The sequence below is a fragment of the Mesocricetus auratus genome, unplaced genomic scaffold (genome assembly GCF_017639785.1).
Source record: "Mesocricetus auratus isolate SY011 unplaced genomic scaffold, BCM_Maur_2.0 Super-Scaffold_4256, whole genome shotgun sequence".
NCBI lineage: Eukaryota > Metazoa > Chordata > Mammalia > Rodentia > Cricetidae > Mesocricetus > Mesocricetus auratus.
Window position 1 is genome coordinate 79,615,358 of NW_024429182.1, and position 15,677 is coordinate 79,631,034.

A 15,677-nucleotide genomic window follows, 5' to 3' on the forward strand; every position below is an offset into this window, starting at 1 on the left:
TTGTTAAGTTAATCATCTCTAGAGTTCCTTATTTTGCATCATTCCTTTACATGACCTGTGTGAAGATGTTAACTGTATTCATGATTTTCCTTGGTATTTAGCTCCTTGTTTGGCACAGAGTAGCCAAAAAATAAATGTTTGTTGAATGAATAAGTTAGTGTGTTCAGATAATCAGGCACTGTCTGTGAAAACCCTCTGATGAGGTTGTGAGTACAGAGCACCACCCCATCTTGTGATTTTTTTTTACTCTAAACAAAAGATTCAGTTCTTCAAAATGTGCAGTACATGGAGCTTGGGTAGATAGGTATGGGTCATAGGTAAGGAAAAGGGGAGTGTCCACAGAGGCTTCAGAAGCCAACCAAAGCTAGAGCTGCAGCACGGCACTTTTCCTGACCCATATGAATGGTGTCTCGTGATCTATACAGATGTTGCTTCCCGATCCGTATAAATGGTGCACAACAGAAGCATCCCTTCTGTCTGCGGGGAGGGGCGTTAGCTCACACAGGTGCCTCACTCGGGCCTGTTCTCAGGATTTCAGGCATCAGAAACACAGGGGAAAACACATAACCCACCATTACCTTTGGGCAGGTGTTTCCAGGACCAGAAACAGAGGGACGAACAGGAAGAATGAGGCGGCTGTTCTCTTTGCCCTGGATACTGGTGGTAATGGTGGTAACCCCTTGGTCTACTGTAGCTGGAGCCAGTGACTCATCAGAAGCAAGTAAGAGTGCATGCATATGTGCATGTGTATGTGTGCATGTGTATGTAGTACTGTTTCCTGTGCTTTAATAGGCAAATCCTTAATTAAGATTAAGCAATCTCAATCCCTCTTTTAGCCCACTTGAACATGATCTTTATTCTAAGCCCATTTTGTGGATTGTAATGTGCCCAGAACTAACTTGGAAGTTTTGCTAAGATGAAAATTCTGGTTTTAATATGTCTGACAAGGGGCTCAAGACTTTGAATTAATAACCAGATTGGGTGATGCTGGTGTTGGGGAAAAGGGTTAGAACATCTCGGAATTTTTCCTGCAATTCACTGTAAAGTCACAAATATGCCCAGATCCATTAGGAGATTTCAACATCCCCAACGGCTCACAGGCACCTCTCCTTTAAGTGTGGGATCATTCCATGGGGCTTCTATCCTGGAGTACTCTGGAGCCGCAGTAAATATAATTGTGGGGTTATGGTTAAAGAACATGTTCTGTGGTCATGTGCATCATGTTTGGCAACTTGTGAGGAACCTACTCCTTCTGAATCTCAACGTTCATGCCTGTGAATAAAGATAAATTAAAACGGGGCCACTGGTAAGTAAGGTTCAGAATGACAACTGCAGATCCTTGTGTCAGACACGCAGTAAGTAAGGAACACTAAACAACAGTTCTTTTCTTTTCACTGTTGAATGGGAGTGAGTGTCCTGTCAAATAGTCTGAGAACAGTCTTCAGAGAGAAGGGACACTGGGCAGGAGGTGAAGGCTGCACAGGAAGAGAAGAGGACCTGAGCAGAAGGGACAAATGGCTGGGAAGGGGTGGCAGCTTAACCACACGTCCTCCACAAATATCAAGAATATTATGTGTTATGCTCATGGATGTGACAATGTGGACATGTTAAAAGAAGGCAAAGGGAAGGTCATGCTTAACTAGATGAAGAGTCTACTCAGGGGAGGCAGGGTGGGTGGGTGGGTTTCAAAGGTGTCAGTAAGGTAACAAGTCCTTTGAGAAACTAGGAAGAGTCTGTGCTGAGACATCTGCCCAGCTGCCCAGGGTTTTGAAGTTGGGCTATTCTGTCTGCAGGAAAGTGTTCTGAATGCCACAGCAATGCCACCTGCATGGTGGATGGAGTGGTCACGACATGCTCCTGCCAGACGGGCTTCACTGGTAATGGGCTGGCGTGTGAGGACGTGGATGAGTGTGCCGTCCCTCAAGCTCACAACTGCTCTAACAACAGCATCTGTGTGAACACACTGGGTTCCTATGAGTGCACCTGCCTCGTTGGCTTCCGTCTGACACCTGAGCTGGGCTGCACTGATGTGGATGAATGCACAGAGTTGGGGCTCAATGACTGCCATGCCCTGGCCGCCTGTGTCAACACGGAGGGCAACTACTCGTGCGTGTGTCCCAAGGGCTATGAAGGGGATGGCAGGCACTGTGCGTGCTCCCCGGGCTCCTGTGGACCAGGGCTGGACTGCTTGCCCCAGGGCCCGGATGGGGCACCGGTCTGTGAGGACCCCTGCAATGTGCATGAGACCCTGGCTGAGTACTGGCGCAGCACGGAGTACGGTGCTGGATATTCCTGTGACTCAGGTCTGTATGGCTGGTACCGATTCACAGGCCAGGGTGGTGTGAGGATGACTGAGACCTGTGTGCCGACCTTGCGATGCAACACGGCTGCACCCATGTGGCTCAATGGTTCGCATCCTTCGAGCAGAGAAGGCATCGTGAGCCGCACGGTCTGTGCTCACTGGAGTGGCCACTGCTGTCTGTGGTCCACACAGATCCAGGTGAAGGCCTGCACAGGTGGCTACTATGTTTACAACCTGACAGCGCCCCCTGAGTGCAATCTGGCTTACTGCACAGGTGAGATGAGCAAAGCCCTACATCCTTAGTCTGCGGGAGTCTTGAGGCACAAGCTGTTGACTATGTATGTCTTGGTAATATTGCAGATCCTACCTCCGTGGAGGGGACTTGTGAAGAGTGTGGGGTAGACGAGGACTGTATATCGGATAACGGTAGATGGCGCTGCCAGTGTAAACAGGACATCAACATCACAGGTGAGACCCACAGGGATATTTGTGGAGAAAATGATCAGTGCTTAGGAGTGAGGCTTATGTTTGTGTGGGCCTGTGACTAAAGGACAAATATTCAATCAGTGAGAAGGAAAGGTCACTAATAGTCTGGGCTGTTTGGGGCTTCTCAATTGGCTCCAAAGCTCCCAGAGACTAGGGACTGGGGACCTCTTCCTTCCTAGTTCCTTCCTTGGTTATTTTTCTTTTATAATTTATTTATTTGTATATTATTTACACTGGTGTTTTACCTTGCATGCATGTCTGTGTGAGGGTGTCAAATCCCCTGGAGCAGGGGTTACAGATAGTTATGAGCTACCATGTGGGAATTGAACCTGGGTCCACTGGAAGAGCAGATAGTGCTCTTAACTGCTGAGCCATCTCTCCGGCCCCCTAGTTCCTTCTTTTTGAGGACCCCACACCATGGCAGGCTCACCAGGTAACCAGAAGCTACAGAGCCACTTGGAACATCAGAAACTAACTTCAGCAGTCCTGGGGCCAGCTTGGGATGCTGGGCATGGTACTGGTCTTCTCTTGGCCTGTTTCTTCCTGGTGCCATTGAGGACAACTAAATCTTTTCCAGACGTGTCCTGATGATGGTCTGATTCTGTTTGTATCTGAGTACTATATATGTAGTGAATGCTATAATGAACACATTCTTCTCCAATTTGTGGGGTTACTTCCTTGAGCTTGATTCAGGGTGTGGGTGGCCATGCTGCATTTGCAAGCAACACCTCACAAAGTTAACAGTAAAAAGGAACCAATGGAAAGGAAGCCATTACACTTCTATAGATGTGTAGTGCTTCAGCAAAATACTTAACACTAAAAATGAAAAACTAAGAAAAACTTCAAAAATTGTGAGTGTGTGTGTGTGTGTGTGTGTGTGTGTGTGTGTGTGATATGTGAGGAGGGGCTCAAGAGTCATGGCACATTTGTGGAGATTGGAGTACAATTGTGGGACTTGGTTCTGTTTTTCTATCATATAGGTCCTAGGGACTGAACTCAGGTTGTAAAGCTTGTCAGCAAACACCTTTATCGGCTGAGCCACCACACCAGGCCCCAAATACTTGAAAAATATTGCCTACTTCAAACCCTGAGCCTGCTCTTCTTCTAAGAGGGAAACTAACCAGCATATATCATCAGAATCACTGCCAGTGGGGGAGGGGACTGGCACCTATGTGTAGCAAGGATGCTAAAGAATGGCAATCAATGCTTTTTTTCTCTCATCTGGGTTCAATGTTGTTTAATGCTGGGCCAGTGAAAGGCCCCCAGACGACCTTAAATTTTGTATACAATTCACTCTTAAGGGAACATGGAGCTGGATGGTTGGTGGCTGGACCCACGCAGTGATGTTTATAATTCAATTTTGTCTGAGAGGAGACTGTGATTAGCCCAAGGCATCTTAAATGCCACCGTCTGGTGGTCAGGCCAGCAACCATGCTGGGTCCCTGAGGACATGCCTGGCAGTGGAGGAATAGGCTTCTAATCCTGTTGTCCCTGGCCTTTTCAGATGTCTCCCAACTGGAGCACTGGCTAGAGTGTGGGACCAATGACATCAAGATGTCCCTCAGCAAATGCCAGCTGCAGAGTCTGGGCTTTATGAAGGTCTTCATGTACCTGAGTGACAACCAGTGCTCAGGCTTCAATGAGAAGGGTGAAAGAGACTGGGTGTCTGTGGTGACCCCTGTCCAGGATGGCCTCTGTGGGACAGTGTTGAGGGTGAGTTCTTGCCTGTGGTGACATCAGGGTTGGAGTGGTTGGTGTCTATTTAAGTCCCAAGTACACATCTCGTGTGATCTACCAGTGAGTTGTTTGATCCCTGACTAACTAACTTCAACACTTGAACACGGAGGGAATTCTGCTTCTCTTTAGGGATGCCAGGATTAAATTAATCCATGTGTCTTGTGTGAGCTTGATCTATAAGGATGACTCCCCATTCTAAAGATGGGAAAGGAAGGATTAGGCCACCACTGATGGCTTGTAACAACTAAGGCTAATACTGGGGCCAGAAACAAGCCTGTCTGTGTCCAGGAATCCCAAGAAAAGCCTCACCTCCAGAGGCCTCTGTGGAGATCAGCCATTAAATGCTGCCTCCCTCATCCCTGGAAAGAAAAATGGGGAGGAGCAAAGGGAAAGGAAGGAATGAAGAAATTGCCATTGTCAAGGACAATGTGAAATGAAATTACTGATGCCTTGCATATGATTAGTGATAGCTTGCATATGATTTTCAGTTTGGATTGCACTTTTGAAGCTAGTCCAGTTTTTATGGAGAATCCATGCTACCATTAAGGTTTTATAGATCCAATGCTCTGCATGGGCATCCTCAGTTCTCAGAAACTCTGGACCCCTTCATCCATGAAGCAGGGATTCAGCAATCCTACCTCTTTAGGCCATTGGAAGCATTGGTAGAATGATGCAGGAGGACAATGAAGCTCAGTGCTTGGAACATGACATCTGCCCCTAAAGTCACTGCTATTCTAACACAGAGACTGGGAGGACAGCTTTCCGGAGTCCATCGACAAACTCATTGGCTATAAAACCCTGCATAGGGTCTCATGTCCCTTTATCCTACTCCTCTTTACCCACTGCAGACGAATGAAACCCATGCCACCTACAGCAACACCCTCTACCTAGCAAAGGAGATCATCATCCGTGATGTCAACATCAGAATCAACTTTGAATGCTCTTACCCATTGGACATGAAAGTCAGCCTGAAGACCTCCTTACAACCCATGGTCAGGTGTGACCATCAATGACCTCCAGTACTCAGGCTTCAACCCTCTGTTCCTCAGCCCCTCAGCCTCTCAGTCTCTCAGCCCCTCAGCCCCTCAGACATGAGATCATCAGCTTTCCAGACAAGTGGGAGCTGGATTTGGATTCTGAGAAGCAGGATTCTTTAGTGGGGACACCTAGCGAGGAATCCCAGAACCCAGATGATTCCAACCCAGGCTCTGCTATATATTAACTGGATAGCTGGGTGACCCATAACAACCGTCTAACTGTTGTCCTCATTTGCCAAGGGGCTTTAACAATGCTTGCATGACCTTTCTTAGGACAATGATGTTCTGCAAAAGGGATTTTTGAAAAGGATTAGGTGACCCTGCTTCTGGGGGGATTCTGGGTAATCATATCTTATATTTAGATCTCAGCTTCCACCCTTCTCTGAGTTGAAGATCTCTGATTAAAGAGGTATTTACAGATCATGTTCTTTAGAGATGCCTTGTTTGGGTGGAAAGGTAGCTGGAGAGGAAACCAGAGAAACTCCTTCCATTTTTGGTGAAAAAATAGAATAATCCCATTACTAAATAAAGTTGAAAGTCTTTGAGTTGATGAGTCACAGGCCAGTGATGCTCATGAGGGGGAATGATAACAGTTGCAATCATTAGTGTTCATTGAGCATTTGTTGTATGACAGACGTGATGTTAAGTTATTTATGGGAAACATCTCACAAGAGGCTAATAATAGTAGCCTCAGAAGATGCAAACTCAGGAAGTGTGCTAGACTGATGTGTGTGTATGTGTCACTTACTCATTTCATGCTATCAGATGGAGATTTCTTGGCTAGGCAGTGGCCTGTAAAAATGTAACCATGTCCTAGGCCTGCCTTCAAGGTGCCAGAGAGCAGCAAGTATATGGGCAAACCTCTATGGGGCTCAAAGAAGTTTCAGCCTGCTCTCTATTGTGAAGTGGAACCCTGCATTGTTAGTTGTTTTGTATGATACAATCTCTCTCTCTCTCTCTCTCTCTCTCTCTCTCTCTCTCTCTCTCTCTCTCTCTCTCTCTCTCCCATGAGAGAGTGAGATATCAGAAGACAGTGACGTTCATGATTAGAAACAACCCATAAGCCCCAGTCTGATGTAGGTACTGGAAAGAACACCTTGACAGATCCTCAGAGCTCAAGTCCATAGGCTCCTGACAGCTCATCTCTTTTTAACTGTTGAAGTTGAAACTCAAGAAGTCCAGGCAGGTCCCTCAAAAATTCATCCTATTTTGAAGGATGGTAGGAAGGGGGCACCTGACATATGACTCAAGATACAGTCTATGGATCTGTAACATCAACGCCATCAGGAGCTTGTTAGAGATGCAGATTCTGAGTCCCACCAGAGACCTGCTCAGTTAGACAGGGTTTCTCCCCAACACCATCCAACACCCCACGCCTCCAAGTGCTCATGGAAGGCTGCCAAACAGTGGTGAGGGGTGTAGTCCTGCTACTGAATGAAATGGCCAGATTCCAGCAAGGAACTGTCTGCAAGGGTAGCTCCCTGTGAGTGTTCACAACCTGGTCCTCTCACAGATCTTTTCCCTCTGCAGTGCCCTGAACATCAGTGTGGGTGGAACAGGCATGTTCACCGTGCGGATGGCACTGTTCCAGAGCCCTACCTACACACAGCCCTACCAAGGCTCCTCCGTGATGCTGTCCACGGAGGCTTTTCTGTATGTGGGCACCATGCTGGATGGGGGTGACTTGTCCCAGTTTGTCCTGCTAATGACCAACTGCTATGCCACGCCCAGTAGCAACTCCACAGACCCTGTGAAATACTTCATTATCCAGGACAGGTAAAACAGTGGATTCTACTTGGGGGCCATGGGTGGGGCTTGGGGATATGTCTTTAGAATTAATGAGAGAAAATACACTTTTATGTTCCTGATCCTTTAGCTTAAATTTAGCATTCTGGCCTACCCTGAATACAGGGATCTTCCTATGCTACCCAGTAGTTTTCAGGTGCCATTTCATTAGAATTCTCCCTATATCTTATTACATAATGCATTATCAAATGAATGTTTGCAAGTATATAAAGCACATACCAAATGTTTTAACATTTTAAGAGGTGTGCTTCATCTTAATTGGTTTTCCCTGTATTCCTTGAGATAGTGCATTTTTATGAGGTTGCATATGTTCACTGGAGGACCAAGTGGGCATCCCTGACTTAGAATACATATGAAATCTAATGGAAAGGCAGACTTAGAGCAATAGGCAACCAGGGCCTGACTAGGAAGAGTAGACGATGGACATGGCTAGCCAAGAGCAGTTGAAACTGGGAGTGTGCAGATGTGCTGTCTCGTCCTTAAAGGGCCATAGGTAAATTGAACAGATACTTTGAAAGTTTGCTGTGTACCAGACTTTGTGGGTACCATGGTGAAGAGAAGAGATGAAACCTTCTAGACTCAGACAACTTAAATTCCAAAGGCAAGACAGACAATTAAATGCAAGTGAAATATGCAGAGCATTCGTGAGAAAAAGCTTCTTGGACAAATGAAGTGGGGGAGGGAGAGGCTTTGCAGCCCATGGTGCAGAAACTTCCCAGAATTCCCGGTGCACATGTGAGCGTCTTCTGCATGTTGGTTTGTTTCCTTTAGCAGCTGTGTTTAGATGCCACTATGTGCATTACTAATGGGTGTACACACTTCAGTAGGTTCAGAGGCTGACTGGACTCCCTGGCTTCTGCTGTTATAGGCACATATTAGATAGCATAAAACAGTTAATTGTTCTTGAATATATTTCCTTGGCAATGAGAATGGACTTCTGAATTGTTCCAACTCTGTAGTTGAATAATTTTATCATTTTTATTTAGCCCAGACACAGACTGCACCTACTGTGTCCCTCACTCTGTTCTAAGCACTTTGAAAAACTAAGTTAATCCTCACAATTGTCTTTTGACATTCCTCCCATATGCATATGGAGAACTTGAGGCACAGAGAGGTCTAATGAGCTGCCCAAAGTCACAGAGCTAAAAGGCAACAACATGGTATTTAAGCTCAGGAAGAAGAGCTCCAGAGTCTTGGCTTCACCAACCCCAGTCATATGTCTTAATGTTCCCCATTCAGATGTCCACGTACGGAGGATACAACTATTCAGGTGATGGAGAATGGAGAGTCCCCTCAGGGCCGATTTTCTGTTCAGATGTTCCGGTTTGCAGGGAATTACGACCTTGTCTACCTGCACTGCGAGGTGTACCTGTGTGACGCTGTGAATGAAGAGTGCAAACCTGTGAGTCATGCCCCCACTGCAACAGTCTGCGGGAATGCCCATCTCTATCACCAAAACATTTAGCCAAAGCCATAAAGGAAGACATGCATCTGGGGTGTTTTCCTATTTTAACACAAGGGCGCAGAGCTGCAAAACAGAGTGGGCAAGACCAGTTGGGACACCTCGGTTTCATGAAAGTCAGGAAGTGGTGGCGATCTCAGGGGTCTTGGCTGATAAATTGACCTTATTTGCAAGTTGCAAGCTTATTTCCCAATGACAGGAGCTTAAACCTTCAGTGCTGTGTGTAACTTGGGTGTTTTAACGTATTCAAGCTTCACAGAAATTCCCCAGGGGAGGTAGTACCTCATTTTCTCAATTGAAAAAGCTCTGAGAACCTAACTGACTTGTCCACAGTCACTGTAAGGGGTAGGGCTGGGATGTGATCCCCTATCTCCAGTATGAGCCAGGAGGATGCTCTTCTGAGCTGGCTGCCCACTTCTCACGCCAGGATCACATGCAAACTTCCTCTCTATGTATGAGTGATTCTCTGTGTCACCCTTCCCCTACAGACCTGCTCTGGTACCAGGGTTAGAAGTGGGAACTTCATAGATCAGACCCGTGTCCTGAACTTGGGTCCCATCACACGGCAAGGTGAGAGATCTATTCTTCTAATATGTCCCTGAATGGGGGAAAGGTAAGGTGGCAGAGCCTGGCTTCTTAGGTCTTACTGGGAACTGAAGAGTGAGGAACAGTGTATTCTCTGGTGTAAGGTGGGCTATCAGCTGCCATCCTCTTTTACCAGTTCTAGTGCAGTTATTCATTCATTCACTCACTCACTCACACACTCACTCATTCATTCATGCATGCTGAGACATGCTTTACTGTGGTTTAGTATCTTGTGACAAACAGAACAGATCCCGCTGCCTTGGATCTTATAGAACAGTAGGGAAATACCGTCCAAATAGCATCATTTAGATGTGTAGAGCTGCAGTTGCCTTAAGTGCAGGAAGAAAGTGTACAGAGTTTGAAGCTATTCTGACAAGGGAACCGGACCCAGTCTTAGTGATGGGGGAAGACTAAGGAGAAGCCAGCCTGTTAGGAGAACTGAGGGAAGCTTGGCCAGTGGTGGTGGATAAACTGGTATAGGCGAGGCTAGCCCTGTGGGGCTTTGCAGATCCCGATAAGTTTTGAGTCTTTTTCTGAAAGCAATGTGGGTGTGGCTCTATAAAGATCTAGTGCAGGGGAGTGGTATGACCAGATCTGGGCTTCAGAAAGATGACCCTGGCTGCAAGAGAGAAGATTGAGGGAGTTTTTCTGCCTCCTTGCAAGTTATGTGCCTCACTTTTCATGGATCTTTCTGTTTCTTCCAAAGCTATCCAGGCCTCGGTGTCCAAGGCTGCTTCCAGCAACTTGAGTAAGTTTGGGTCTTTTCTGTATAGTTATCTGCTCCATGATACTCCTCTGTGGCTTCTATCTGGGGGCCTTAGTGGGCTGAAGGGCTTAGCCTTCAGAGCCTGAGCTGCCAAGAGGTGATTTGTCTTGGAAATGCCTGGACCTTGGCTGTACTCACACACACATTTGTGCTGTCTCATAGTAGTGTGTGGGAACACAGACCCAATAACGTGAGAGAATGCAGTACCCAGGTATGTTTGCACACAAGTTCATATCTGTACACAGATACCACATGCGTTTATATCTGTATGCATACTTGTTCCTATCTGCCCACACACTCATGTGCACAGGGATCATATACATGTCTGTACACAAACCACAGACCCTCATATACACACAGATCACATATATTCACATCTGCACATATATTCATGGGCATACAGACCATACATACTCACATTTGCACGTAGATCACCCACTTTCCCATTACACACAGATCGTACACACTCCTATCTGTGCACAGACTGTACACACTCATATCTGCAACACATCACAATACTCATATATGTACGTACAGATCATAAATGTTCATATATACACATGCTCATTACACACACACACATTTGTGTTTGCACACACAGATCACATGTGTTCATGTCTTTATACACAGATATACACAGAGCTGCAGTTGTCTGCAGGCATGTTAGCTGCTCAGATATTCACATATATTTATTACAAACTTGTTCTCCAAGGACATGTACACCTATCCTTTTCTTGGCTCTTCATGAAGCTGAGGCTCATCTATAACACATTCAGGAGCTGTCCCACAGGTCACAAACATTTGCTGAGGGCCATTATTTGCCAAGAACCAAGCTTAGTACTGTACTGAGCATACCAGACAAACAAGAAACTTCTTCTTCTTCTTCTTCTTCTTCTTCTTCTTCTTCTTCTTCTTCTTCTTCTTCTTCTTCTTCTTCTTCTTCTTCTTCTTCTTCTTCTTCTTCTTCTTCTTCTTCTTCTCCTTCTCCTTCTCCTTCTTCAAGCATCAAACACAATATCCAGGAACTGGTGACATTTTTGTGGTCTTCTTCTTATGCTGGCTGCCTTACTTGACACTCCAGATGGAAACTGAATCCACACAGCCATTGCTTTCCTTGGCTTGTGGAACCTGGGTCTAAGAGGGCTGCTATGATGACCTAGTGTTTGGCATGAGCTCTGGATCACTGAGCTCAGAGCTGTAAAGTCATGGTTCTCCCATGACATAGGCATGTCCTCTGTGACGAGCCTCCAGGTCTCCAGGATGGTTGGGTGTGTTAGGTATTACACGAGAGTGCACACCAAGTGCTGCAGGAGATGTAACTGTCTTTTGCAGACTAGTCTGCATGGAATGGATCCTTTATCCATCTCCCCACTCAGCGTAGACACATTTTTTGAATTTCCTCATCCAGATAGGGTACCTTCCTTCTTTGCTAGTCTGTAGGAAAGTGTCTTGTGTTACTTTACACAAAAGTACACCAGCACCTGCCGTATCCCAGTAACTGTTTTCCTTTTAGGACTCCTGAGCATCTGGCTGCCTCTGTTTCTCTCAGCCACTTTGACCCTGATGTTTCACTGATGGACAGAAGGAAACCTGGTGTGGTTCCTAGCTCACTTCCTGCCGGCCAGGAGAGGAGATGCATGCTGGTTTCCAGCCGTAGAAGAGGGAGCTCACACTGCCTCCAGCTTGCACTTACTCCCCCTTTAATCCTCACTATCAAAACCAAGTTGATATTTTTCAATGCTGCTCTCTCTCCAATTGGGACTTGTGATGGATCTGTACACAAAGCCCCAGCTCCTCAAATAATAATAACAACAATAATAATCAGTTTAAAGCATCAGTGTTTGGAATCATTAATTCAAATATTTACTGAGCACACAACCACTGTGACTACTGTCTATTGTACTGAGCACCACACTGTTGGAATAAAACAGGCCCTTTATCTATCTTTATGGACTTCACAGTTGCTCCAAGAAACTGGACAAGTGTTCTGCTGTGTTACCTTAGATAAGGCACACAATGTGTCTGAATGTCACCAGTCTATCCATTCATATATAAATCCATCCTTTCATTCAGTAAATGTTTGCTGAGCTGCTACTGTGCCAGTTACTAAGTTATGCCGGGGATATAACAGCAAACATGGGCAGTGAGCAAAGCAGGCACAAGCCATGACTTGGAGCCCTAATATGCAATTCCAAAGGCTGCCAGGGACTCCAGAAACAGGGAGTTTAGCCGACAATGGGAGGTGGCTGATGATTTGCAATGGGGAAGCCGTGATGCCCTCACAGGGCACACTTTGTTTTCCACAAATGGACTTTGAGACCTTCAATGCTCTAGGCCTACACTGGGAGCTAAGAAACATTGGGAAATGAGACAGAGCCAGTCCCTACCTTCAGGAATCTCGGGTCTTAGAGAAGGAAAGTAGAAGCAATGACAGGTGTCTTGCCTTCTTAGGTCTCCTGCTCACTGGGATTCTACTTGCCAACCCTAAAGTTATAGATCTTTTCTCAGGCCTCAGCAGTAGAGGGAAGCACATCCACCCTCTTTCCATTGCTAGAGAGTCTTTGGGGCCTCATACATGGACAGGAACCAGATCTTCTCTGTGCTCAGACACCCAGAGATCCAAAAGGTCTCTAGAAAAAAAAATGTCACCTATGCTGATGGGAACTCTATTCTCTGACTCACCTGGCTCTCTGGCCTCCCAGTGGGACTTTCCAGAGGAGGTCAAGGCTTCACATCAGGGAAAGCCACATGTGTGGGTTTGAAGCAAGGGCTGCAAGGACAGTGTGTATTATGCTAAGAGCTCTTATCACACACAGAATGTGCAGGCCTCTTGCTGTTACATAACAACGGTGCATGGGTTCTACAGGCTAGTCCAGTGCTATCCCAACCACAGTTAATCTGTGGTATGCTTAGGCCAAGTGACTCCTGTGTTGTGACTCAGGAGCTGCAGAACTTGAAGGGAAGGTCTGGCCAAGGAAAAAAAGAGCAGAAGCTAAAGGTGGGGTTAGGGGCAGAGAAGAAACATCACAATGACATCTTTTCCCCTTTCTTGTCTTTTCCTTTCTTGTTTCCTGTCTGCTTGTTACACAGCTTAATGTTTCCCCTACATATTGATGAATTAATAATAATTAGATGCCAAATTCAGTGCCAGGCACTTTTATGGTAATGAGGAAATAGCAAATTATCAAAACAGAGTCATTTTGGTAAGGACAATACCTTGAAATAATAACCATTAAATGTGACAAGTAATGACAACCACTGGAGAGGGGGAAAAAGTCAAGGACAGCCTAAGAGTGTAACAGGAGTGTTGTTTCATAAAGAATGACAGAGTATGGTCTCTCTGACAAGCAGAGACTGGGAGAGCAAAGGAGTGAACCAGCCTGTTGGGGACAGCTGGGCTAGCTGGAGAAGAATGTCATAGGTCGCTGAAATAGTAAGTGCAAAGGCCCTGAGACAGAAACTGTGTCTTTCCATCAAGGCTGACTGATACCTGGACACTGGACACATGACTCACTAGAGATGGCCAACAGTATACATTTGCTTTTGTCCATTTGTTTGTTAAGCAAATATGTTCTCAGTGAAGATCAGAATCCCTGTCCTCAAAGCACCTACAGATTTCACAGACTGACTAGTTACCAGGCAAGCGAATGTGATTAGAGTTGTCCTGGAGAGACAGGGCAACAGAGCAGAGGACCACACAGGATATGGAGTTAGGAAAGTCTTCCTGGCAGAGGTGCTAAATAGGAAAAGGTCAAACATAGAGAAATCTAGGTAGGGAAAAGATTATGCAAGCATTTGGGGATGAAAAAGAGTTTGGAGAATCTGGCATTGGCTGAAGCAGAACTGGTACAGTGAAGTAAAAGTAAAAGTAGGAGGTGTCAACAGGGTCAGGTCCCCAGGGCATGGGTAACACAGGCTCCAGAAAAAAACAGCAGAGACAAAAGGAGGCAAGAATGAAAGCATAGAGACCAGTCTGTAACAGCACTAAAATCACTAAGATGGCAACCTGAAGTTGGATTGGTGAAGTTAAAACAAAGAAGAGTAGATAGTGTTAAGAGGCTTTTGAAACATAGAAACATAGGTTGTGGTGCTTCCTGGAATTGAGTCCCGAGGAGGAAAGGAAACAGTCAAGTCTCCAGCTTGGAAGACTGGTGAGCAGCCCTGCCGTTGGCCAAGGTGGATGCTGGACATGGAGAAGTGGGGAGTCAGGGGAGCTCAGATTGGAAGCTGCTGAGTTTGAGGGACCTCAGGTGTCTGCATTCAGAAGGAGAAGCTCAGAAGGATCTGGGCACTGGATATGAAGCTAAGGAGAGTCATCTAAGCTGGGACTCAGCCTGTGGGTGAATTTGAAATTTCTCTATAGTTTGAATCTGAGGTGGTCTTCACAGTCCCTTCTTTCCAGCATTTGCTATCCCAGCTGGTGGTGCTATCTGGGATGCTGTGGATGCCCCTGAAGAAGTGGGGTGCGGTTGGCAGAAGTCCACCACTGGGGGCAGATCATTCAAGGCCAGGCCTGAGCTCATTTCCTGTCTTACTCTCTACTTACTGGACTTTCATGATGTGAATAGCCTCTGCCACATGCTCCCACTGCCATGGACTAAACTATACTGTGCTCCCTGTCATCATGGACTGAAGTCCTCCATGCCAGTTGGTTTTCTGTCAACTTGATACAGGCTAGCAATATCAGAGAAGAGGAACTTCAATTGAGAAAATGCTTCTGTAATATTCACTGAGAGAGGGAGAGTTCATCGTGTTTAAGAGTGTTGCCCCTGGTGAGTCAACTACACTTCAGGGAATGTCCACTCATCTAAGAATATTTGGGCAGTATAAATTAGCCTCAGAGGAAAAAATAGACATTGGGTAGGGGACAGTGAGGCTAGACTTGAAAAACTTGGGGAAGGGACTGGATATGACCAAACTTTTAAAGCCTTTTTCACAGTTCTGTGCCGTCTAATGCCTAGGCTAGCCCACTTATTTTAAGAACTTTGAGAAGAGACCATACCAATGCTGACTTTGTCCAAAAGCCTTGGGTGTTTCTTTGCAATCTACAATTCACCATTTCTAAATATGTCATTGGAAATCGGGTAAACTTTGTGGGTTAAGAACAGTAAGTTCTCAAACTCTCTTCCTTCATTCTCTCACTCTGGCACCAGGTGAATCAAAAGGAAGTGCTCTAATGCAATTAGCTAAGAACAGACATTACACTGGACACCTACTGAGCAAACAAGCCTATTTGGTTTCTGTCTACTTTCCTTTGGGCATTTTTGCTTCCTTCTCATTAGTGTTTGCTCTGTGGGAATGAACATGGCATTAACTTTGTAAATTTATTGCAAGATTAGATGAGAGAAATAATGATTGTGAGGTATTGGCATTGTCTGGTGTAGCCAACCTTAAGTACATATTGCGATTGCTTACAGAGAAACATTCGTGTGGAATTGCACCAAATTCCCATGCAGGTGGCATAAAAACCCTTCTTTCACTACCCTTTACGGTAAC

The 15,677-nt window shown here is 45.8% G+C and overlaps 1 protein-coding gene across 1 annotated transcript; it reads left to right on the forward strand.

The window, feature by feature from the left end:
• The first annotated feature begins 627 nt into the window (after window positions 1-627).
• On the forward strand, window positions 628-11,837 carry Umod (uromodulin). Its single transcript, XM_005063418.4, has 10 exons — window positions 628-721; window positions 1,794-2,576; window positions 2,663-2,770; window positions 4,293-4,501; window positions 5,374-5,522; window positions 7,093-7,338; window positions 8,608-8,770; window positions 9,319-9,400; window positions 10,122-10,163; window positions 11,695-11,837. The coding sequence occupies exons 1-10, from the start codon at window positions 628-630 to the stop codon at window positions 11,754-11,756; spliced, it is 1,938 nt and encodes a 645-aa protein (XP_005063475.1). The 3' UTR covers window positions 11,757-11,837.
• Window positions 11,838-15,677: the final 3,840 nt, after the last annotated feature.